Source organism: Gracilinanus agilis, chromosome 5, assembly GCF_016433145.1.
Source record: "Gracilinanus agilis isolate LMUSP501 chromosome 5, AgileGrace, whole genome shotgun sequence".
Lineage (NCBI taxonomy): Eukaryota > Metazoa > Chordata > Mammalia > Didelphimorphia > Didelphidae > Gracilinanus > Gracilinanus agilis.
In genome coordinates this window covers 40,535,116-40,561,801 of record NC_058134.1, presented here as the reverse complement: position 1 = coordinate 40,561,801, position 26,686 = coordinate 40,535,116, and the positions used below count along the sequence as shown (strand labels likewise).

The window sequence follows — 26,686 nt, the reverse complement described above, 5'->3', positions numbered from 1 at the left end:
TTCACCCTCATCAAGACCCTCAATTGCTTTATTCTTCAATAATTTCTTAGCTGATCCCCCTACTCAGGTTTCACGGTTCTCCCTCCCTAGTCTTGTCCCAATGGCCATTCATTTCCGTTGTACTTTGTGATGACAATATTCTCTTTTCTCTCTACCTCTAACATTTAACTCCTCTTAAACTGCTCTTCACCCTCATCATGATCCTCAGTCTTTCTATTCTTCCTTATTCTTTCTTCTACCCTATTACCCTAGTTCAGTGCATCCTAGTATGGTACAAATTGCCAGCCATTTCAATGGTACCTTGTGGCCTTAATCTCTTCTTTCTACATCTTGCTGCTGTTCAGTTATTTCAGTTGTGTCTAACTCTTTGGGATCCCATTTGGGGTTTTCTTGGCAGCGGTACTGAGTGGTTTGCCATTTCCTTCTCCATCCTCCCACTTCTGGCACCCCCTAACTCCTTTGAAACCTGCTCTTCGCTCAAATTGTAACCTCCAGTCCTTCAGTTCCTCCCTGTCCTTCTAGTCTTCTGCCCTCTACCTAAGCCAGCCTAATGGCCACCAACTTCAATGATTCCCTCCCCTCTCCCCTTGAATCTCTCTCCTCCTTGACATTTCCTCATTCCAGCCCAACATACCCCCCACCCATGGGTAACCTCTAACTAACTCCGGCTGCTCTTACTGTGACCCCTCCTGGTTCTGGTTCACATTGTGATTATGTCCCGGATCCTCCTCCTATGCCTGTTCCCACAGAGCACAATCGCCACCACAAATAAGAATAAGGATAATAGTTAGCATTTATATAGCACTTAAGGATGAGCAAAACCCTACACATATGTTCAGAGAAACAATGAGGCTGCTAGGAAAGTGTCATCAATCATTAAGCATTTGTGATTTGGAGCCTCAGCCTCCCTCAGGCTCAGGACTTCCTATCTCCTTTCTGCCTCCATTCTTTACTGCATGCCTTTGAGGTCATTATTCTCTTGGCATTTGCTAATTAATCATTAATTAGTGCACGATTGATTGACTCAGGATGTCAGTGCCCACCAAAGAACATTCACTTACTTCATAAATGTGTATTCAGCGCCTATTGAGGCAATATGGAATGATGGTTAGAGAGCTGCTCAGAATCTGGGGAACCTGGGTGCAAAGCCCACTTTTGACACAATTGGGCTATGTGACCCTAGAGGCAAATCACTTAATCTCTCTATGTAAGACTAGAGACTCTAGAGAAGGTCATCTGCATCAGTTCAAAGGGTTTCCTCATTGAAAATTCCCCATGAAATCACAGGTCTGGTTCAAAAAATGCTCAATTTGACTTGCTAAGACCAAGGAGAAAGACAAAGATAAGTGAGACCGTCACCTGCCCTAACATTGTGGCCAACACAAAATGGATTTACTGAGAGACGCCAAAAAAGTAATTTGTAAGCTCTTGGGCTTCCAGCTTCCCCATCTGGAAAGAAGTACTTATAATAAAATACTAATTAAACTTCCAGGAATATTATTATGTGAACTAGCTCAGGGTTGCAAAGCTTTTGAATGTAGAAATGGTAAGTGTTCTTATTACTGGGTAGTTTAAATCACAGACATAATGGCTTTTTAAGTTCTTCAGGCACCATTTAGTTTGGAATTATAGAAAAACAAATATGCGTGCCTGTTAGTCTATGCCCTAGCAGTGCATTAAAAGACAGTCACTGTCTACATAAGGGAGGAAAAAGATGAAATTACAGAACAATATTTTACCATATGCATCCAAAATGATTAAGGCCAAGAAATTATGTTAGTATAACAAACTTCTGGGTCTAGGCCCAGAACACTGCTTACTTGTGGTGCCTGCCTTGGATGTGCTTACGATTTGAGCCAATGGGCTGACCATCCAAAATGCATGCCACCATCTCGACAATAAGCATTTTTGAGCCTCTGGATTTTACTTCTATGGATTGTTAGATTGATGTCTTTTGAGTGGCTATGGATCTCACTGAGGAATCTCTGTAATATTCTGAGACTTGATAGAATCAGCCCATTGCCATCTCAGAAATAACACCATCTGATATATTTCACTCTCTTTAATGTCACATTTTTTAAACCCTTGTACTTCTGTGCATTGGCTCATAGGTGGAAGAGTGGTTAAGGGTGGGCAATGGGGGTCAAGTGACTTGCCCAGGTTCACACAACTGGGAAGTGGCTGAGACCAGATTTGAACCCAGGACCTCCTGTCTCTAGGCCTGGCTCTCAATCCACTGAGCTACCCAGCTGCCCCCATATTTCACTCTCTTTAAAATAAAATGTCTTACCTTCTGCCTCAGAATTGATGTTAAGAATTGGTTCCAAGGCAGAAGAGTGGTAAGGGCTAGGCAATGAGGGTTAAGAGATTTGTCTATGGTCATATAACTAAGTGGCTGAGGTCACATTTGAATCCAGAACCTCCCTTCTCTAAGTCTGGCTAACTATCCAGTGAGCTACCTAGTTGTCCTGTATTTCACTCTCTGAGAATTTCCTCTTCCACTTGGGTTCATTAAGATATTCTCCTTGTCACTGGTGAACATCTCTGTTTTTTCTATCTTATGCTTTGCCTGATATCAGTAGCTCATGATAAATTAATATTTATCTCTGAAGTTGGACAATAATAACCTGGACCCAGAATTGAAGAGGAGGAAAAGAGCAGGCCTAATTGCATTTGTTAAATTGCAGTACTTTCAATTCTAAATTCATCTCTGACACAAAACTCTTCTTTTTAACACAATTTTCTCCCAATGGTGCTATGTGGTTCTGAATCATAAAAGAACAGTCTCTGAAAAATCAAGATATCCCAAAGGGCAATAAATGGTGGGCACAAGTATATTTCCAACAATGACCTGTGTGTAGAAAGTGGAATGAGGAATAGCACCCAGGAATAGCATAAAGTGGAAGAGGAGGCAGTTTCATCATGGAGTGGAAGGAAGGAATGATGGATTATGAGCCCAATACTGCATTAGTACCTATAAAATGTAAAAAAAAAATCTAGATGAAGATTATCAGGACACCGGGTAGATCCCAGATGTAAAATTTATGGGAGAATATGGACAAAGCTCACAAAGAATGATGAGGTCTAGCCATGGAGCAAGGAGGATCTACAATGAGATCTGAATCCATTTAAGAAAGGTCATGGTCATTACTGACCAATCAACCATTTCCTCTAGCTTCTCTAATTAAAAAGAAAAGAAAAAAAAAACAACTAGGAAAGAAGGTTCTAGATCAGTGATTCCCAAAGTGGGAACTACTGTCCCCTGGTGGGTGCTGCAGTGATCCAGGGTGTGGTGATGGCCACGGGTGCATTTATCTTTCCTATTAATTGCTATTAAAATTTAAAAAAAATTAATTTCCAGGGGGCTAAGTAATATTTTTTCTGGAAAGGGGGCAGTAGGCCAAAAAAGTTTGGGAACCACTGTTCTAGATGATCTTTCAATTATAAAATCATCAAATTTTAGAGCTAACAGATTTTCTCTAGCTACTTTCACAGCCCAAACTTCCTACACAGTGTCCATGTCTCTCCTTCAGTTTGTGCTTTCATTGTTGATGCCACCATTAAGTTTATGAAGCATATGCTTCCTAATGACCCAATAAGGTAGGCAACACACTGGGCACTGAGATGGACTTGGAGTCAGAAAAACCTGAGTTCAAATCCTGACTCATATATCTATAAGGTGTGTTCTCAACAGTCACCTTGGAACTTCCCTCCGAGCCTTCTCAACTTCCCTTTGATTGTTTTCTTTCCCCATTAAAGTATAAACTCCTTGAGGTCAGGGACTGGCTCCTTTTTAATTGTATTTGGATCCCAAGCACTTGGCACAGAGCAAGTGGTTAAGTGAGTACTGGTTACTACCCACCTGCTTACTGTTCCTGGTTCTGGATATAAAAATTAAAAATGATCCAATTCTCTGACCTTAAAGAGTTCATATTCTTCTGGAGAGAAAAACAAGTACACAGAACTAGAAATCAATAAAAATGTACAAAGTAATTCCATTGTGGCGAGGAGAGGAAGTACTCATTTTACATGTGACATGCAAATCAATTTCAATAGAGAAATAAGGCATTCTATGGGAGAAACTGATGTGGTAAATCAAAAAGCTTATTTTGTCTAAATTATATTATTTACATATATCCATCCATACTACATTGATTCAGTGGGTATTATAGTGGAAAGAAGACTAGCTCTAAAGCAAAGATTTTTAATCAGATCCCACCAAAAACTTCAGGGAGTCCTTGACATTAGATGGGGGGAAATGACATATTTATTTCAATATAATTGATTTCCTTAGTAATCCTATATCTTTTGTTTTTTGCATTTACAAATATTATTCTAAGAAGAGGTTCAGAGGCTTCACCAGACTGACTGCCAAAAGGAGTTCTGACACAAAAGAGTTAAAAATCCCTGCTCTAGAATCAAATCCCACCCACATAATTCACTACCTGTGTGACCTTATGTGAGGTAGTAACCACCCCCAGGTTTCATTTTTCTCATGTGTAAAGTGAGAAGGGTAGACCATATAACCTCTGGAGTCCCCTTCTGATCTAGATTTATGTTTTCAATATTTACTCAATATTCCATTTTACACAGACAACATGTTTCTTTAACAGTAAAGCCATATTCACAAGAATTTATTCTTAAGACAACCCCAAATGTCCTGATGATTCTACAACTTTCTGCTTTATATGAGTTGGCTAAGCCCAGCTACAACTTCCTTTTTTTCTCTGGGCAAAAGGGAGATCCAGAATGTTCTTGTCCAGTATAGATTAAGAAGCTATAGTGAAGAGAATTGTAGGAGATTATTTGTTTTTCTGATAAACATAGCCCCTTAATTTTTTTTCTTTCTTTTAATTCTTCATTTTGAAAAACTTCCTGAATTAAGTGAATTTTTATCTATGATGAAACAATGGGAACCAATGAGTATTAGACATTTATATCAAAATTATCTGACCAGTTTTCCAGATCTGGATTTGATTTCAGAGGATTCAAAGCATCCAAAAATATAGCCTTCCCCTGACATTACTTTATTAATTAAGAGAAATTCTTCCCTAGAGGTGAAAAGCTTAAGAACTTACAGTTAAATGACTGTCGGTCACATCTTTACTTTAGAGAGTAGTCTGATGAGTTGAAGAGAAGAAAGTTCCTTTTTAAAAATGGGATTTGGTGGTTAGTACAAATAACGATAAGAAGAATGTCTCATCTTTTCTGGTCAGCATCAGTCATGTTTGATCCAGATTAAGTAGTTGTTAGCAACGCTTGAAGAAAGGATTTAGGGAGAACAATGTTCAAAGGCCCAGTTGGTTAGGCAAGTCAACCCACTGAAGAAGTCCTAATAGACAAAGAGGCTTCAGGGATATTCTAATGATTACTTTGGGGACATTCATAAGGTGACCTCGATGTATTCTGACAGCACTGTTCTACACCAGCCAACTGCTTGTTACAGCCTAATACAAAAGAAGGTTAGACTTGCTATGTTGGCTGGACTTACAATCGATAGCCCTGGGGTGTGCAGGTCAAATTTTTGTTTCTATGAAATTCATCTGTAGAGAAGAAACAAGAAGTTTCTCTCTTAAAAGATTCCTTAAAGGATAAGGACAAGGTGAACACAAGATCATCAGTTCTAGTGTTTTGTTATTCTAGTTTTAATAAAGCAGCAGAGAGAGAATGAATGGGCAAATGAATGAATGAAATAATGCCTGAAGCAAAGGATTACTTCAAAGACAGAGCAGATGGAGGGTTAAAATATCACATTTTTACATGAGCATGATTTTAAAGAGCCTTCCCAGAAATCATTAGAGACTTGTTGAGCTATGTGATAATTAGATTAAGTCTACACTGCCCATCTTTAGATTTAATCACCAAAGGTGAGAGCACCTCCAATTCTGGGAGGCCCGTAACCCTCTCTCAGTCAGAGAGACTGACTCTCTCTCTTCCCTTGGCATTTCTGGAGGCTCTACCCTCAGGGAGGCCTCTCTTGCCTCTCTAATTGTAAATGGCCTTGTGGCTAGTAGCCTTGTTTAATTAACCTCTGTGCCCCTCTGCTGGGCCTCTAAATTCTTACCTGGTCCAGGCCTCTGGTCCCGGCCAAAGTTTCTCTCTCCCAATTTCCCTACCTTCAACCTTCCTAATTGTAAACAAACCAACAGAAAAGTCAGTTTTGACTTGAGATTATTCTTAATTGAGGATTGATAATAGTTCAATCCTCTGGCGACCATCTTTTAATATATTGAACCCATAAAACCCCCTTTTCCCCCTTACAGCTAGATGTTCAAGAGAGTCCAGATCTTTTCTGGATTCTGTAGCTTGAAGGAGGAACGTTCACCCTACATCTAATGCACAGAGGGTAGAAAAAGGAAAAATTCAAGTTGGACCAGTGTCCATGCTACTACTCCTCAGCACAGAGAGAACATGGGTAGGACATTATTCCTTAAGCCAAAATCAAGGTTTCTTTCTCTCTATCTTCCTTGAGTTGTGGAGGGGCTGCACCAAGGAAGACCCCATTCCCTTTACCTGCCAGACCCCTTTACCTCATGTTCTCATTCTATCAATGAGGCAGAGGGATAGCCAATAGAAAAGAGAAAGAAACCAACTCAGGTTAAACATCATGGCAGCTTGCTAGGTATGTATTATTTTCATTTCCACTTGTGTTATTATTTTATGCTATTTGGTACTATTAAAAAGTCTTTTGCCCATTAACATAGACTTTGTCTAATTCTCTGAGTTTGGAGATTTCAAGAGTGGGTGAAGAAGTGAGGAGAAAAATACAGGCTCAAAAGAAGAGAGAAAGAGAGGAAGTAGGGAGATGGAGAGAGAGAGAGAGAGAGAGAGAGAGAGAGAGAGAGAGAGAGAGACAGAGACAGAGACACAGAGACAGAGACACAGAGAGACAGAGAGACAGAGAGACAGAGACAGAGACAGAAAGAACTGAAATTTGAGGTGATTTCTGTGTTTACTGCAGAGTATATCAGCTGGAATTTTTTTGACCTTAGAATTAATTTTTTAAAAAGATGAGCCTTTGGGTACAAGGGATGGGGATGGAGTAGGCAGGTATCAAATAATATCTAGCATCTTGTATGCACTCAGAACCCTGTTCCATAGATACTGTAGTAAATGTGTCATTTTCATTTTGATTAATACCCCAAGTAAGGGGCCCTGTTTCAATGAAAATGCTGAGGCATCTGCACCTCTATAAGATTCCATCAGTGTCTTCTCTTGCACTCTGGACCCCTTTTGCTCCATCCCTGTGTTGGTCCCTAATGTCTTGAAGTCTTCTAATTCTGTCCTAGGCCACCTCATCACAATAGGGATGGCTCGTACTTTCTTCCTGCATCCCAGAAAAGATACTGATAGTCATTTATGTGTATTGCAAGGAACTTAAGGTAGGAAGACAGGGAAAACCCACAAGACATGGCCCAGAGCTAAATCCACCTTGGAAATACTCCCAGCAAAATACCCCACACATACCAGGCTAACAACAGAAGGGGAGGGAACTCAAGACTAAGACATAATGGTGAAGTTGTCGGGTACCTTTCAGGATCCATAGTCACCTCTACAATGCCACCCAACAATCCCAATCCCATCCTGTTCTCTTTTCATCAAAGTTGGTCTTATTTTCCTTTCACCCATTACCATACACCAGCAGTCTTCCTACTTTATGGCACTCCTTAATAGCCCTTTGGAAATATTGGCACAAGCCTCACGGCTACCCTTGATAGCAGCGCCTGTGGCAGTTAAGGCTGAGATGGAAAGCTTCTCTCCACCAGTACCTGATTGCCTCTCTGCCTCAAGGTCCAACAACAGCATCCTACTCTGTTGACACAAGTCAGAAGATTTCAAAATCACAAAGGATCTTGGAGCTCATTTAGTCCCACCTATTTCTGAAGCAAGAATCCTTTCCACAATACCCCTAAGTGGTCAACCTCTGCCTGACAATCATCACTGATGTGGACATCCACCGACCTCCTGAGAAGGCCTTCCAAAATAGCTCTAATTATTAGTGAGTTCTTCCTTAGACTGAACAAGAATTGAGCCTTCCTCTAACTTGTACATATTGTTGGAGGCTTGCTGAATGGGACTGGTCTGTGCAGAACGTGCAGATCCCTGTGGAATGGGCACACTTGGCAGATGTCACCTTGTGTTGTTAGTGACCTTTATCTGAGGGTCCTCTTTCATCTTGGCAATGGTCAGACCTGGAGAGAGGAGGACCTTTTGTATCTCAATACTTAGCACTGTAAAAAGATGATGAAGAAGATACAGAAATACGTTTTCCCCTAAATTGACTCTCATACCATTTCAAGTTGAGCATATGACCAACTTCAACTCATTGCCTTGAATTCTAGGGTCTGGTTATATCTGTCTCCTCACTCTCAGGAGTTCAAGACTGCAGGGATTTTAGGAATTTGAGTCATCTATAATTCAGAAATGGATCAGCCTCCTCAGTATTGTTATTTCTGGGCAGAGGAGGGGCACTAATCATGAACTCTAGTCCCTCAGTACATCACTGGGATTTGCCAATTCCTCCTCATTTGTCCTATTACAAACACTGTTTCTCTCTGTCTCTGTGTCTCTCGTTGTCTCTCTCTCTGACTCCCTCTCTGTCCACTCATGCAGTCACAGAATCACTCCTCATGAATACACCAACTTAATCAGTTTAACACAACATGGTCTCTTTCTCTCTCAGTTCACACTCCTCCCTTTACCATATATAAAGGCTGATTTCTCTTACCTCACCTCTAACACCAGCATGTAGGATACATCTTGATATCTCTTAAATAGGGTCTGAAAGTACCTGAAAATTTCTGGCAGCTTCAAGCTCCCATAGTCTTGTGAACACAATTGTTTCTATGTTTTTCCTAGGCATTCCTAGACTCTATCCCAGTTGGATTAATCATAGATAGCTAATAACATTAGCTAGAATTAATATAGACCTTCAAGGTTTGCAAAGCTCTTTACAAAATACCATCTCCTTTGATCCTTACAACAGCCCTGAAAGGTAGGCGCTATTGTTAATCTATTTTACAGTTGAGAAAACTTTAGGGGATAGAGGTAAATAGACTTGGCTGGGTCATCCAGCTAAGTAAATGTCTGAGTCTGGATGTCCAGTGCTCTATCCCCTGAGATACTTAGCTATCTCTTAGAGATACCTCTTGGAACATCAGAACTGGTAAAAGACTTAACAATCATTTAGTTTAATTCCAACATTTTAGAGATAAGGGGGCTAAGGTTCATAAAATTAAAGGGACAAGTTTAATATCATGCCATTCTGAGTGGAAGACCTGTCCCCTGACGCCCAGGTCCAGATATTTCTATCCATAACATATACTTTAAATGTCAAGAAAACCTTCTACCTTGAGGTCTCTTGAAGGTCACTAGGTATTAACACATTAATTCTCTAAAATCTCCTATAATGCAAGAAAAGAAGAAATTGTCTTTGGTTTGAGAAGAGAGAAATCAGAGCCAGAGGGAAAGTGATTTAATATAGAAGAGTTGCCATATGCATTTTGTCCTTGTATACTTCTTCCTATCAGAATGAAAGGAAAAACATGCAAAGATCTGTTTGGTAATCTTCTGTATATATCCGTATATGTTCTCTTGTCTCCCCAATTAGAAGGTAAGCCCCTTAAAGGCAGGGTCTATTACTCATTTATGCTTGTATCCTCCTTTCCCCCTTGGACTGACAAAATGTCTGGCACATAAAGGCACTTGACAAATCCTTGTTGATTGATTGTTAAAATATGCACAAGTTTAACCAGGAATGTGACATTTTCAGAAACTAAAGGCCCATTTTTCATTCCATGCTTCTTATCCACACTGTCTATCTACTCACAGAGTTTCTTCTCTAATGCTAGCATTTGCTCTGTGATTGATTTAAGTTTAAGTCTTCTCTTGGATCCTATTAACATTCTGGCATATAATAACAGCCATAATTATTAATAAACCCTAACTGAAATTATGTAATTACCATATCAGAGTGCTTCTCACAGTAAATGTAATTAGAGTGAAGCTATGGGATAGCCTCGGCATACCTGAGTGCTCCCACAAGATGAATGACATTAGATCATCTTCATGGTGTCCCTTGAGTGGCATGGAAACTTTTGGGGAATACAAGAATGAAGGGATAATAGAGCAACCTCCTCATGCCACCGTTGGAAGAAGCTCTGCCTCAACTGTTTCAAATAGTCCTTCATGAATAAGCTTTAAATATCAAAGGGTTCAGTCTCTCATCAACTCAGTTCCTCCATTCACAGTTAAAGGGACACTTCTTTGGGAGTAGAAAGATTATTTTGACTCAAGGCTGCTTTGTCTCTTCTGGTCATACATAAGAAGGGAGCTGAGGAAGCCCTGTAGTCTTGTGGAAATCACCTGGCCTTTATTTTTTTTAAGTTGTTTTTTTTTTAAACCCTTAACTTCTGTGTATTGGCTCCTAGGTGGAAGAGTGGTAAGGGTGGGCAATGGGGGTCAAGTGACTTGCCCACAGTCACACAGCTGGGAAGTGTCTGAGGTCAGATTTGAACCCAGGACCTCCCGTCTCTAGGCCTGACTCTCAATCCACTGAGCTACCCAGCTGCCCCCCCAAAAAACTTATTTCTAAAGAGCAAATAGGACAGATTAGGGGACATGAAAACATGTCCCCAAATACACTAAACAGGCACAACAGTGAGTTGTGGGGTCTCAGAGAAGGAGATGTGTGTTGCAAATCCTTTAGCAGGCAGGAACCTAATAAAGCATTAAAGAAATAATGACCAGAAGGACGACAATGACTCAAAAGGCAGTCTTCCTTCAACTGGCCATTGCTTCTGAGCAAGCTGCCTCTGTTGTACGTCCAAAAGTCCACGTTCACCTTTGTGAGTCCAATCTTGACATTTTTGGTGTGTGAATGACGCCCCCCTTCCTGCTTCCATATCAGCAGGACAATTGTTCTCTGGCATTAAGGGGAAATCACAGCAGAGCTATTTGGAAAGAGAATTTAGAAACAGGACTTTATCCTTGAAGGCCCGTATTCCATTTATTGAGATTGACACCCTTAAAGAAATTTCAGTTTTGTTTCTCAGACCTAATATCTTTCAATAACTGACTGACCTTCATGGCTCCAGTCTTTTCAGCTTGAATGAAAGCAATCTGCTTCTTCGTAATGTAAGAATCAGGGAGATTGCACTTCTAGGGAAATCCTGTAAAATCTCTTCTTAGGTGGGGCCAGGCAGGCCTCAGCCTGGATTATGACAGTCCTCCCAAATTCCAATAACCTTCCCACCCTGGGAAAGTAGAAGACCACTGTATAACTCCAGGTTTTTTGTTCATTTGTTTGTTTTGGGGTGGGGAGAGATGGGAGGTAAGAAGGTGAGAAGGCTGTTATTAACGATAAATAGGAAAACTTAAGGGTGATTTTTTCATGGCTCTGCTCGGGGTAGTACAGCTGACTTAAGACTAAATGGGTCCTACAATTACATTAAAAAAAATAACAGCCACAAAATCAAGAGAAAAAAGAATCCAAGTATCAAAACAAACCCAAAGGGAACTCAAAAGCAGAGCATATTTATATTAGTCCACAAATATCATTTAGATATTTTAAATACATTGTGAACAATGTGGAGTTTGTAATTTTGCACATAATTTTTATGCATTTGTTTACTTAAATGTTTTTGGTGGTGGTTATTAAATATGTAATATTTAAATTTTTTCTAAAAAGGCTCCTCTCTGAACTGTGCAACCTCTCCTGGACAAGTCACTTAATTTCTGGGTTTTAGTTTCCTAATTTAAAAAAAAAAGACAGAAGGGAATAGATGAATAATAATGTGATTGCTAAGCTTCCTCGTTGAATAAATGTGTGTAAAGCACCCACAATGTTATGTGTGAGGCAGATGAGAAGACAGTAGAAACCAAATACTATATGTTAAAGTCTACATTAGACTGGGGGGAACAATGTGTACCCAGATTGTATATAATGGGGGATGGAGGATGAGGGAGACAGACCAGAGGTTTCATAGGCATAAGGGATTCCTTCTGAGAAAGTTCCTTTAATTGATGAACATCCCCAGCTACTCTGAAATTTCTAGTCCGAAGGACACTGAGAAGTCAAGAGATTTCCCCATTGCCCAGAGTTAATGCAGTAGGATGGGATCTGTCAGCAACAGGACTTCCTGGCTCCAAGAACAATTTTCAGTCCAGGACACCACGCTGCCTCTCATGCTGCCACGGAGACAAACCAAAACAAAGAAATTTCAAGGAAGAAAGGGTACTACTAATGGGGTGTCAGGAAAGGCTTTGCATATGAGGTGGCACCAAAGTTGTGTTCTAAAAGGAGCAAAGACTTCTGGGATGAGGCGAAGGAGGGAGCACATTTCAAACTTGGACAAACATCAAGAAGTAGTAGAGAGAATTTATTTTTTGCAAAACTGTTCATTAGGAATGTTTTTTGCTTTCTTTTTTTCCTATTGCCATCCTCTCTCCCCTCTCTCCCTCTTTCCCTTTCAGACAGCCATCTCATTTAACACATATTTTTTAAAGACCAAAAATAAAAGAAAAGGATGAGGGAATGGCAAACTATATTAATAACTGAAAAAGTCTGAAAATATGTGTAACATACTACATGCATGGACCTCTGCTGAGGGATAGGAGTATCTTCTCATAGCTCCACTTTTGAGCTAGGATTGTTTTTTATAATCCTGCAACTTTTACTCTGGATTATGGGGGGGAGGGGGAATTGTTGTTCTTTCCATTGACCCTGTTGTAGTCATTATGTACATTGTCTTGTTGGTTCTTTTTGCTTTACTTTGTATGAGTTCATATATCTCTTTCCATCCTTCCCTATATTCATTGCACACATCATTTCTTATAATACAGTAATATTCTGATTACATTCATATAGCAAAATTTGTTTGGCCATTCTCCAGTACATAAACATCTCCTTTAATTCTAATTCTTTGCTATCACACACACAAAAACTGTAATATTTTGGTATGGATGGGGACTTTTTCTTATCATGATCTTCTTAGGGTATAAAACTAGTAGTGGAGTCTCTAGGTCAAAGGAAGTGTATATTTTAGTCATTTCATTTCCATGATACCAAATTGCTTTCCAAAATGGTTGTACCAATTTACAGCTCCACCAAAAATGCATCAGTATACCTATCACAATTCCTCCAACATTGATTATTCCCCTCTTTTGTCATTTTTATAGGATGTGAGGCAAAACTTCTGATGAGCATTTCTCTTATTATTAGTAATGTAGAACATTCTTTTATATGGTTGTTGATAGTTTGCATTTCTTCTGAGAATTGTTTCTTTACATTCTTTGACCAGTTACTTATTATTTTGGCTTAAAACCTTGGGTTTTATATATACCTAGAGATATAGATGTAAATAGAGCAACATCTGTTACTTGTTTTTCTATTTTGGATAACAAACTCTTATCAGAAAAATTTGATACAAAATTTTTTTTCTCATTCGACTGCTTCCCTTTGAGCACATTAATTTTGTTTGTTCAGAGGCTTTTCAGTTTAATGTAATCCATGCTATCTATTATATCTTCTGTAATTGCTTCTATCCCTTGTTTGGTTATGAATACATCAAGAGATGAAATTTCAAATAAGAGGAATAGCTAGGAGTTTCTAACATGATACAATAACATAATACAATACACAATGTTCCAACAGGATGAAGGGATCTCTATCAAATAATATAAACAGAATCTGAAAATTTGGTGTCAACTCACCTAGTGAGCTGCCTCCCAGGACGTTTTCCAAACACCTGACCAATGCCTCAATGTCACTGTCCTGCAAGCACAAAAAGAGAACAGGAGTTGCCATAAGTACCAAAAGATGCATTCGACCTCTTGTCAATGGACACAACAGAGTCAAAGCAAAAACCGTGCCCTTTGTGACCAGAGATATTTTCTACCTGCGCTCCTTTAGCAACATGAAGTTTGCCATGACATTCAATATAAGAATTCTATTTGTTATTGACCTTGAGGCACCGCCAGCCCAGAGCTGCTGCGTGCTGGTGGCTCCTGGGAATCAGCCTTGAAATCAAAGACCACTCTGGGTCCTGAGTTGATATCAGCTCTCTACCAATAAGGGCTGAAATGGTGCGAGTATTTCCCACCATCTGGGAAGACGAAGCCTCTTAATTATGGCATCTTTTCAGGGCTTGTGGCTGTCACAGTGGGAAATTAATATTTGATGATTCACCTGTTTCATTTCAAAGGCAATAACATATTTCATAACGGCAATCACTGGCGAGGTGTTTTTTTTTTTTTTGCATATACTTCAGCTTAATGTGCTCTTCTGAAGCATCACATAAATAGAGACTGGGTCTTTCTTTTAATGGTTGATGGAATTTGGGCCACCATTATTCATGCAAGATGGAAAGTGAAATTTAATCTTACCTTATGTCCAGGATGTGGAGGAAAGAAGAGACTGAGGCAAATGAACATAACAGAAAAGCCAAGAGGAATGCAGAGAACCACATTCATGAAGGGACCACTGTGGGCACAGCGTATTGGTAGATGCTGTGGGGCATGATTTCTCAGTTACTCCCACTCATGTTTAGACTTCTACATTTCCTCTGGCCCATTGTCTTCCAATGGGACACAGATCATTAAAAAGTATACATATGTGTATTCAAGGAAGAAAGAATTAAGAGGAAAGAGAGACACAAAGCAGGAAGGTTAGCTTTGCTCGACGGCTTGGTATCCTGCTAGAGCACTGGGCTGGGTTCGTGAAGATTGGGGTTCAGAGATTTTACTTGTTGTGTGACTCTGGGCAAGTCACTTAACTGTCTGAAAAACGGAAAACATTAATAAGTGTAATCTTTGCCTTATCAGAGTTGTAAAGCTCAAATGAAATATTGCATTAAAGTGTTTGACTAGCTTTTGGGTTCTAAATGTCATTTATCATAATTGGTATTCTCTGAATTCTCTATCAGTGAGTTCTCTATGTCAGTTATTATTATTTTTTGTTGTTAGTATTCTCTAATTCTATATGTCAATTACTGTTATTCTCTGAGTTCTATATGTCAGTAATTATTATGGAAGTTCTGTGTATCAGTTATTATTGTTGTTGTAGTTACTATTGTAGGTATTCTCTAAGTCTGAAATGGTTGAAATCATTATTGTTACTATATGAGTTCTATAGATTAGTTATTACTTTTATAATGGGGAAAGGCTACAAAATTCTGACCTCAACATAAGTTCTAGGTAGAGCAGAGTGGTTAATATTTGGAAGGATAGAGCCATGGACATGCAGGGAGAAAATAAGGCAAAGACCAAAGCCTCCCTCAGCCAGACCCCTGGGTAACTTTGCATTGTCACTTCTTCTGGGAGATCTTGAAAGAGGGATTTTTCTTTCAGAGACTGCTTCTCTGGGAATCACACCCTCCCTCCCCCTTTTCTGCTTTGGTTTATCCTGGTCTTGTGTTCATTGTACAGGATCTAGAACTTACACACTTATTTCCCCTCCTAATATTGTGAGATACTCCTGGAATACAAACCATACTCAGAAGAGGAAAGAAAGGCACAGTTCACAACCTTCCATTAATACTGTATTTTAAATCTATGGCAAGCTTAGGACCCTGTTTTACTGTCCTCCAAGTCTTTAGTATCAACTTTTAATATTACCTTTCTTTACATTTAGTGCCTTTTCATGGGTTAACCCTAGTTCTTGGAATGCCCTTCTTCCCCACCTCAGGTTATTAGAATCCTTAGTTTCCTTCAAGGATTTAACTCCAGTCCCCACTCCTCCTGAAAGCATTCCCTGATCTCCTACATTTATATAGTAAATGTCTCTTCATCTGTTTAAATATCATTTTCACACAGAGATGCACATATATACATAAACACACTTCAATTGAGAGAGGGAAGAAGGAGATAGGGAGGGAGGAAGGGAGAGAGAAAGAGACAGACAGAGACAGAGACAGAGAGACAGAGACAGAGACAGAGGAAGAAGAGGTGAGGAGAGGAGATAGAAACAGAGAAGGACAGAGAGAGACAGATAGAGAGAGAGAAAGAAAGAGACGACAGAGACACAGAAACAGAGACAGAAAGACAGAGAAAGAGAGAGAGTGTGTGAGAGAGAGAGAGACAGACAGAGAGAGAGAGAGAGAGAGAGAGAGAGAGAGAGAGAGAGAGAGAGAGAGACCCTTAGAATATTAACAACCTCTTGAAAGGGCTCTCCTTAAGTCTTTCTAGGTCCAGAATCATGGACAGTACCTTGCACTTACATAAGTATGTTTTAAAAAAAAAAAAAAGGTTGAATAGTTCATTGACTTCCACCCTTTAAAGACAGACTAAACTATTTCTCTTCCATCCTTCCTGAATCCTTGAGACCATAATTTTGGTCATATGTGCTCCTTCAACCTCAATCTAAACCATCTTTCTTCAGAATCAACTGAACCAACAGTCCAGTTCCAGCTGCCACAACTTCACTTGCAATGATTCCTCTGCTGGCCTTGACTCAGCCCATTGCTTATTTTCTGGTAAGCATCTCGACCAGCACATGTTGGGACCTCCTCAGTGAGCATACTCCTTTCTGAACTCAAAGGGAGCCCCAAATTCCCTGAATCTATAGCTTTGCACTATCCTGCCTACTTTGTCTTATCCAGGAAGCATACCAACCCACATGTGTGGCCTGGCAGACTCTGAAATGCCCATTAAGAATCCTCATGCCCTCCCATCAGTATGCATACCTCTTCTCTGGAACACACTGCCCCAGAATCACTTTTGCAAGGGTAAAATCTATAGAGAATGATACTTCACCTGTTTCAATTCTAGGCTCAAAGTACTCCCATTTCTGCTATGATTTTCTGGAGCACTTTCCTATGATGCTGCTATGCACAAAAATCTATACATCTAATTTCTTCACACTTAGATTTCCCCTTGGATTCCACTCTAAGAAGTCACTCTCCTATCTACCCACCTTTCCCTGCATATCTTTCTTGGGGGAAAGAGGGAGGAAGGAGGGTGGAACTGCATTATGTTGGCCAAGTTACTTATCTTCCCTTGGCCTGAGTTTTCTTTTTTCTCATCTGTCTAATGAGGGAGTTGTACTTGATGGTCTCTGAGGTTCCTTACAGCTCTAAATCTATGATTGCTTGAATGTAATTTTTTAAAAAGACTTTAGTTACAGATTTACAACCCTTTAGGGAACTTAGGTGGTTTGGTAGAGAGAGCACCTGGGGACTTGAGTCAGGAAGATTCATCTTTCTAAGTTCCAAACCTGCCTTAGATATTTATTAGCTGTTTGATGCTGAGCATGTCACTTAATCCTGTTTGCCTCAGTTTCCTCATTTGTAAAGTAAGCTAGAGAAGGAAATAGCAAACCACCCTAGCATCTTTGCCATGGAAACCCCAAATGGGATCATGAAGAGATCGATGAGACTAAACAACAACAAAAATTTTAGAGCTGAATTGAGTTCCCTTTAAAAAATTCCTTTACATTTTCAGAAATGGTTAACGTGGGAAATTATTTTGTCAGATTATGTAGCTATGTTTTAAGAAATTTGTTGGGGTGGATTGTATATGTACATATTTGTTTTTATTTGCTCAATGTGGCAGGGGGATCATGGGAGAGATAGATTAATAAAAAATACTTATGACTTGAAAAATGGCTCTAAAATACAATATCAACTTAAAAATTGACAAGAAAACACAATTTTTACCAATCCAAGAAATATTTAGGAAGCTCTAACAACTTCCTGGGAATTTAGTCTCCTAGTGAAGGGCATCTAAAAACTTTGTGACTACTTCTTGGCATAATGGGTGAGGTAGGTTCACGTAGTGTAGCTTTGGAATGAGAAAAAATATTTTTGGAATCACTTCTGGGTATCACATATAGAGAGGAGGACTCAAGTCAAATACTGGGTTAATTTGGCTATTAAAATGCATGCTTTTAATCTCTCCTTCTATTTAATTGTTCACCTATGCAGAAAAGAATGAAAGATGGTTACTGTCTATCTATAATGGAGGTTAAATAGAGAAATGGAAATACCCCTTCTTCATATTGTGATCACTGACTGGACTGACCTATTCTGATGGGAGTGGGGGTGTGGGACGTAAGATTCTCAGTCTTATTTCAGGTGTCATTGATAATAAGTAAATAGGCATGGAGCTCTAAGAAGCCCTATTGAGCTCCATTCTTTGGTCAGCTTTGTGCCATATAGGTCAAGGAGAGAAAGGAGACATTTACCTAATTATCACCCCCTTTTTTAATTTCTTCAAAATTTTCTACAACAGATTGGGATGAAAGCACCTGAATTTTTGTTTTCATTCTGATCCGCAGGGCATTTACTGACAACCCTGAAGCATTCTGATTCAGTTCAATAATGAATATAATTGAATTCCCTCAAATGCAATGCCTGGTACTAAGGGCCCTGAGGATACAAAGATTAAAAAATGACACAATCTCGGAATTTAAAATCTAACAGGGGAGGAAAGATGGTCACACAAATAATTATTATGCAGAGTTAGCAATGGAGAAGTCCAGGCAAAGCACCATGAAGATTGGAAATGGGGAATGATTATTTCCAGCTTGGTGTGGCAGGGTAGAGGGAGCAGTCAGAAAAAGCTTACAATTGGTGCAACTAAGTTGGACCTTAAAGGAAGGAAAAGACTTTAACAATCAGAGACAATGGCAAGGGGAGTCCTTTCTAGACATGGAAGGTGGCAAGACAAGAAGATGGAAAAGGGCAGATCAAGAACAGAGAATAGTCCGGTAGAGCTGGGAAGTAGAACACAAGAAGGGCTGTTGAATGGATGAGTTTGGCTAGAAGGGTAAGTCTAAGTCGTGACTATGGATGACTTGCACACATTATTCCCTAGGAAGAGGGGAACTACTGAAGGTGTCAAAGAATAAAGTTGACAAAATCAGAGAGGATAATGAGAGATATTACTCAGGGAGGGATGTGAAGGAGGGACTAGAAGGTGAACAGATGGATAATAGAAGAAGAAGGACCCAGTTGACCCATTATGGCAATCAAGAACATATTAAGACCTGGATTAGGCTGGGTGCAATAAAAATGGAAAGAGAGAATGTACTCAAAATCCATTGGGGAGAAGGAATAAGCAGATCTTGGCAAACGACTGGAGATGGGTGTTGGGTAGGAGAAGAAGGGAAGGAAGGAAAAAGGTAATCAGACATGACTATGGTTTTGAGCCAGAGTGACTGGGAGATTAGTGGGAAAAACTACTAAAGGTTAAGGGAACGGGGCATCTGGGTGACTCAGTTAATAGAGAATGGATAGAGTGGGTTCAAATCTGACCTCAGACACTTCCTAGATGTGTGACTCTGGACAAGTCACTTTAACCCCAATTGCTTAGCCCTTACTGATCTTCTGCTTTGGGAATGTTACTTAATATTGGTTCTAAGATGGAAGGTAATGGTTCAAAAAAAAGTTAAGGGTAGAAAGTTAAGGTTTGGGGTATTACAATGAGTGATGAACTTAAGCAAAACTTGACATCTAAATGAAGATATATGTACCAGGAAATACTGGACTAGAGCTCTGGGGAGGAATTTAGGAAAGATAAAATTTGGAGTCATCTGCCTAATTGAATCCATTACAGTTGGCAAGATTACTAAGACATAATGTTGTGTAATAAAAGGATAAAGGAAAGAATATTGGTACAAATCTATATTTAAGGTGGGGGTGTGTGGAATGAAAAGTTCACAAAGGAAACTTAAGACACATTTAAAGAAGTGGAAGGAAAACAAGTAAAATACAGTGTTATAGAAGGCAAGGAGAAGAAACTAACAAGGAAGAAATGGTCAACAGTGTCTTATGTCCAAGAAAATTATAGAAGATGAGAACAGAATAAAAGGCCACTGAACTTGAAAATAAAAAGATTAATGAAAATAGAAGCTTAAGAAGAATGTCAGAGACAAAATCAGAAAATGAGCAATTAAGGGATGAGTGGTGATGAGGAATGAAAGCAGTAAGTATAGACTACTTAGAAACTTACACTGAAGGAAGAGACATGGATGATAGCTTGAGAGGTCAGGAAGGTGGAAGGAAGGATTACATCCTATCTACGTGTATGGTTGTCTTTCATATTTTAAATAAGGATGCCTTTGACCTTATCTTGAAATGAGTTTCTGAATTTGCTATTTTGCTAACTTGGAGTAATTTAACATCTGATTTCATCACCCTGAATGCAGTAGCCAATAATTCATAGAATCTTAATTATGATTAAGGTTATGTGGTTATGGCAAAAAATGCAGTGAACAATTAACAAGTTAAAGGTTATTTGGGATTTGAGTTAGACACCAAGGCTTTTCCTACAAAGATCTGTCCCTAGTTTGCTGAATAAAAAGTTTAAGGGACTTGAATTCTATTCTCCATCACTGTCAGGAGCCTTACCAAAAATTACATCAGAAATCTGTTTTTTTTTTTCAAAATTGATCTAGGCTAAGGTCATATTAAAGAGACAGAAACATAGCCTAGAGTTGGACTTCAACATCTCTCTAATCCTTTTACAGAGAGGGAAACAGATGCTCAAATGGATAAAGTATTTTGCTCAAAGTCATATAACTTTTAAAAATAATGGAGAGAATGAGCCATCCTCCTTAATAATTGTATTAGGAGCAAAATATTATAATCTTTTTGAATAACAACAGGAGACCAAATTTGCCAGGATTCCTTTTTTAGCAACATAGTCATGGAATGTTAGAGCAAGAAGCAAATGGGCTGTAGTTGTCATAAAAGGATCTGAGTTCAAATGTGGACTCTGCCATTTGGTAACTGTGTGACCCTGGGGAAATCCCTTATCTTTCTGGGTCTCAGTATTCTCATTTGTAAAATGAAGGAGTTGTACAAGATAACTCCAAAATCCTATCTAGCTCTAAATCTATGGATCTACAATTCTACAAGAAAGAATAAACACTTCATAAGTGAAAATATTGAAGCCCAAGAAATGAGGATAGACTGAAGGCTTGGATTCAGATAGACCTTAGTTCAACTTCAGTCTCAGACACTTAATAGCTGTAGGACTTTGGATGAGTCACCTAACCTTGGTTATCTCAGTTTCTTCATCTGCAAAGTGAGCTGAAGATGAAAATGGCAAACTAATCGAGTATCTTTGCCAAGAAAACCCCAAATGGAATCACAAAGAATTGGGCATGACTATAACAACTGAACAACAAAATCCAAGGTCACCCAAAGAGATATGGGACTTAAACCCAATAAATTTTATGGGGATTAAATATAAGGAACCCTAGCACCATTCGTGTCATCTTTACCACTTATCTTTTTAAAAAATCAATACTTAAGTGACATTGCAATAATGAAATATGTTAACAATTTTGCTACATAAACCTAAAAAGATCAGCCAGCTTGACCAGTTCAGTACAAAATTGTATTATGCTCATGGCATGAACATATTAGCTATACACAAACTTGTTAAAATGATGAGAATGCGGCCAAGTCTTACATTTATTCAGTTGAAATCAGCTAAGCAATAACACCCTCACCTCAATCAAAAATCCCATTAAGATGGAGACTACACATCATTGCCTGAATTACGCATATTTTATTTTCAAATTCTGAAATCTTATCTTAATACTAATATTAAAGAGGAATTCTGAATCCATTGCACATTTCACTGTTTTCCTAGTCAACTTTAGTGCCAATGCAATTAGCAAATCCATACTCCCTGCAAAAAATGCAATCTTTAAACCATAAGGGAATTAGAAACCTAGAAATGGCATTGTTTAATTTTTTATAGGTTTATAGGGGTATAACTACAGAGTGAGGAGGGAGCTTAAAGAAGATAGTCTTAGAATCATAGATCTAAAGCGAAAAAGAAGAATGAGCCAAGGTCAAGGTCATCTTAAAAGAACAGAAGCTCATACCTTAGAAATCAGCTAGTCCAGAGGTTCTTAACCTTTTTTGTTTCATGGATCCCCCTTTGGAAGGATGATGAAACCTGTGGACTAATACTCAGAATGATGATTTTAATGAACAAAATAAAACACATAGGAATATAAAGGAAAGTTATTATATTTTAATATATAAATTATATTGAAGTACAGATATTTTCAGATATCTACAACAACTATATTATGATATGAAAAATCTGTAAATTCTATTAGTAATAAAGTTGGTTAGGTTAGGGTTATACTGATGTGTTTGTTTCTTATATTCATAATGGAAAGAAATGTAAAATTTCAGTTAGAAGTTAAGGAAAATAAATATGTAATTTTTTTCCCATCCAGGTTCAAGGACCCCCTGAAATCTGTTGGGTTAAGGATCTCTGATCTACTCTAACCTCCTTATTTTACAGATGAGGACACTGAGAGCAAGAGAGACTAATCATTTGCCAGAGGTCATTAAGTTACAGAACCAATATTGGGACCCAAGACCTGTGCCTAAAAGTGTCTGTACTGTACCACATTCATTCACTACTGTTCAGGCAGAAACTAGCATAGTAAAGGAGATTAATAGACCAGATTTTCAAAAGTACCTCCTTGATTATGCACTTGGTTTTGTGTAAAGATGTCAAACACAATGTCTTACCCCAAAATGGATTAAAATGTAACCAGGAAATATTTAACAAAATAAATTAAAAAATACAAAAAACATATAAAATATTATATAGTTTTCCAAGTCAACATTTGAGGAGGAAATGGCAAACCACTCCAGTATCTTTGCCAAGAAAACTCCAAATGAGATCATGAAGTCAGACACAACTGGGCAAGAAATCAGTATGTGACCTTCTGGGATCTTTATGTATGGTTCAGTGACAAGTTTGACATTACTACTATTTTAGAGAATACAATGATCAAAATTGAGTTAAAAATGACATTCCCTTATATCTACTCAGACTCTGGCTCATTTATGGATGCGAGCTCTCAATAGGCAAGGCAGGAAGCCCTATATCCCAAATTTAAATTCAGTATCTTGTTTAGAAAATTGAAAAGCAGAACAAGTTGGGACAATGTTGCTTTGGCCTGCCTTAGAAGAACAGATTTCATCTTGTATCTATTAATATCGTATGAACATGGCAAGATGCTCTTGGGTGAGTACCACATTAGTCTTTCCCTGTATTCAAATACAAATGCAGAAATTTTAAAGCTGATATGATAATGGCGTCCAATAAACATTCAAACTGATGTTTGTTCCAAAAAAAATTTAAAGCTTCAACTACTATATTTAAGCTAAATTTATTCCCATTTTATGATCCTGAAATGAAAATTTTGCTTATAAATTGTTTTTATTATAAATGTATTTAATATTAACAAAAACAAATCTGAGAAGTTAGGAGTAAAGCATTGCATAAAGCCTTTAGCATTTTACAGTGTAGAACCAAATGAATTAACAGCAAATATTTTTTAAATGCTTTTATCTTGTGTTAAATTTTGCATTCAAATATTTTGTTCTGCTATAAGGGGACCTATGATTTAATTAAATCTACTCCTGAAGCTGTTTGTAGCTATCTGAAGTTGTTGCCTGGAGCAACCTCTATCTAAGTATCTCAAGGCCTGCATTTTTTGTAAATTGAGATAGAATCCCCTATATGAGAGTTGTCACCATTGATCCTTTTAAAGTGCTAAGTGTATCACCTCTATTATTTAACATTGCACTAGAAACACTAGAAGTAGCAATTAGAGAAGAAAAAGAAATTGAAGGTATTAAAATAGGCAATGAGGAGACTAAGCTGCTACTCTTTGCAGATGGTATGATGGTCTACTTAAAAAATCCTAGAGAATCAACTAAAAAGCTAGTAGAAATAATCAACAACTTTAGCAAAATTGCAGGATATAAAATAAATGCACATAAATCATCAGCATTTCTATATATTTCCAACACATCACAGCAGCAAGAGGTAGAAAGAGAAACACCATTTAAAATCACCCTAGACAATATAAAAGTTAGGAATCTATCTACCAAAACAAAGACAAGAATTATATGAATACAACTACAAAACACTTTCCAAACAAGTAAAACTAGATCTAAACAATTGGAAAAACATTGAGTGCTCATGGGTAGAACGAGCTAACATAATAAAAATGACCATTCTACCCAAATTAATTTACTTTAGTGCCATACCTATCAAACTACCAAAAACCTTTTTTTTTACTGCATTAGAAAAAAGTATAACAAAGTTTATTTGGAAGAACAAAAGATCAAGAATATCAAGGGAAATACTGAAAAAAAACGTGAAGGAAGGTGGCTTAGCAGTACCAGATATTAAGCTATACTATAAAGCAGCAGCCATCAAAACAATATGGTACTGGCTAAGAGACAGAGAGGAGGATCAGTGGAATAGACTTGGGGTAAGTGACGTCAGCAAAACAGTGTATGATAAACCCAAAGAGCCCAACTTTGGGGACAAAAATCCACTATTTGACAAAAACTGCTGGGAAAATTGGAAAACAATATGGGACAGATTGGGTCTGGATCAACATCTCACACTCTACACCAAGATAAATTCATAATGGCTGAATGACTTAAATATAAAGAAGGAAACTGTAAGTAAATTAGGTGAACACAGAATAGTATAATTGTCAGATTTCTGGGAAAGGAAAGATTTTAAAACCAAACAAGAGTTAGAGAAAATTACAAAATGTAAAATAAGTAATTTTGATTATATTAAATTAAAAAGGGTTTGTACAAACAAAAACAATGCAACCAAAATCAGAAGGGAAATGACAAACTGGGAAAAAATCTTTATAACAAAAAATTCTGACAGAGGTCTAATTACTCAAATATACAAGGAGTTAAATCAATTGTATGAAAAATCAAGCCATTCCCCAATTGATAAATGGGCAAGGGACATGAATAGGCAATTTTCAGATAAAGAAATCTAAATCTCTAATAATTAGAAAAATGCAAATCAAAATAACTCTGAGGTATCACCTCACACCTAGCAGATTGGCTAAAATGATAGCAGGGGAGAGTAATGAATGTTGGAGGGGATGTGGCCAAATTGGGATGTTAATGAATTGCTGGTGGAGTTGTGAACTGATCCAACCATTCTGGATGGCAGTTTGGAATCATGCTCAAAGGGCTATAAAAGAATGTCTGCCCTTTGATCCAGCCATACCATTGCTGGGTTTGTACCCCAAAGAGATCATAGATAAACAAACCTGCACAAAAATATTTATAGCCGTGCTCTTTGTGGTGGCAAAAAAACTGGAAAATTGGGGAATGGCTGAACAAATTGTGGTATATGCTGGTGATGGAATACTACTGTGCTCAAAGGAATAATAAACTGGAGGAATTCCATGTGAACTGGAAAGACCTCCAGGAACTGATGCAGAGTGAAAGGAGCAGAGCCAGAAGAACATTGTACACAGAGACCAATACACTGTGGTACAACTGAATGTAATGGACTTCTGTACTAGCAGCAATGCAATGACCCAGGACAATTCTGAGGGATTTATGGAAAAGATGCTACCCACATTCAGAGGAAGGACTGCAGGAGAGGAAACACAGAAGAAAAACAACTGTTTGAGCACTTGAGTTGATGAGGACATGATTGTGGATGTAGACCCGAAAAGACCACACCAATGTTACTATCAATAATATGTAAATAAGTCTTGACTGACCACACATGTTAAAACCAGTGGAAAAGCGAGTTAGCTATGGTGGAGGGTGTGGATGGGTTGGGGGAGCGGGGTTGAGGGAGTGAAGGGTAAAGTAAAAACATGAATTATGTAACCATGGAAAATTTTTCTAAAAATAAAAAATTATTTTAAAAAAATAAAATGCTAAGTGTAAAGCAAACAACAACAACAACAAAAAAAAAAACAACAACAAAAAAGGAAGAGAAACTCAACCTTGAGATCTTTGTATCTCCCAAACATAAAGAAATTTTCATCTTTCCATGTATAGAAAGAAAAAAAATCATAGGAAAGGGAGGAAGGAGAGAGACAAAGAAACTGCATGTCTCTCCCATTCCCAAAACCCATTCCTGGAAGTTTCTTTCTTCTGCTAGGAAAAGAAGGAAGTGTTTGGAAGAAATGCCTTTTGGTTAGGAAAGCTGGAAGGTCTTTGCTGATGATTAAGCCTACAAATGAAGACTAAGGGCAAAACTTTGGGTCATTTTTTCACAACCTTTTACATAGGAAAAAAAATTTCTTTTTTATTATAAATTCAGATAGAAAGAACAAAGATATAGAAAATAGAGAAAAAATTGAAGTACTTTAAGATTTGAAAAGTTCTTACATCTATTATGTCATGAGATAATGTACATCATCTTTAATGAGATCTTCATCAAATTGGAAAAGAGATATTAATCCCTTTTGTGACATGGGCCCCTTTGCAGTCAATCTGATGAAGCTCTTGTCTCCTTCTCAGAATCATATAATTACATATAATTTATAATAACATATTTACAGAGTATATATAGAATATATTCTAAATATAGAATTAAATATAGTATAAGATAATGTAGTATAATTACATTGGATACATAGAATATATGTGTTAATTATTATACATATAATATTTACCAGTATTATATAATATTAATATTAAAACAAATTAAATTCTATAATTTAATATATTAAATGCATAATATAAGACGCAGGATTAAAAAGGAAATCAGTTATAACAATAATTATCAGTAACACTTGTATAGTGCCTTAAGGTTTGCAAAGCAGTTTATAAATATTATCTCAGATAGGCAAACTGAGACAAATGGAAATTAAGTGGTTTGTCCATGGTCATCCAGTGTCTGAAGTGGGATTTGAACT

At 38.0% G+C, this 26,686-nt stretch overlaps 1 protein-coding gene across 1 annotated transcript in view; it reads right to left on the bottom strand.

The window, feature by feature from the left end:
* The window catches only part of NEK11 (NIMA related kinase 11), a 194,912-nt gene that overhangs the window by 56,114 nt on the left and 112,112 nt on the right, over positions 1-26,686 (bottom strand). Inside the window, exon 14 of the mRNA XM_044678895.1 lies at positions 13,714-13,774. Coding sequence (XP_044534830.1) covers positions 13,714-13,774 — 61 coding nt within the window. The remainder of the gene's footprint in view (positions 1-13,713; positions 13,775-26,686) is intronic.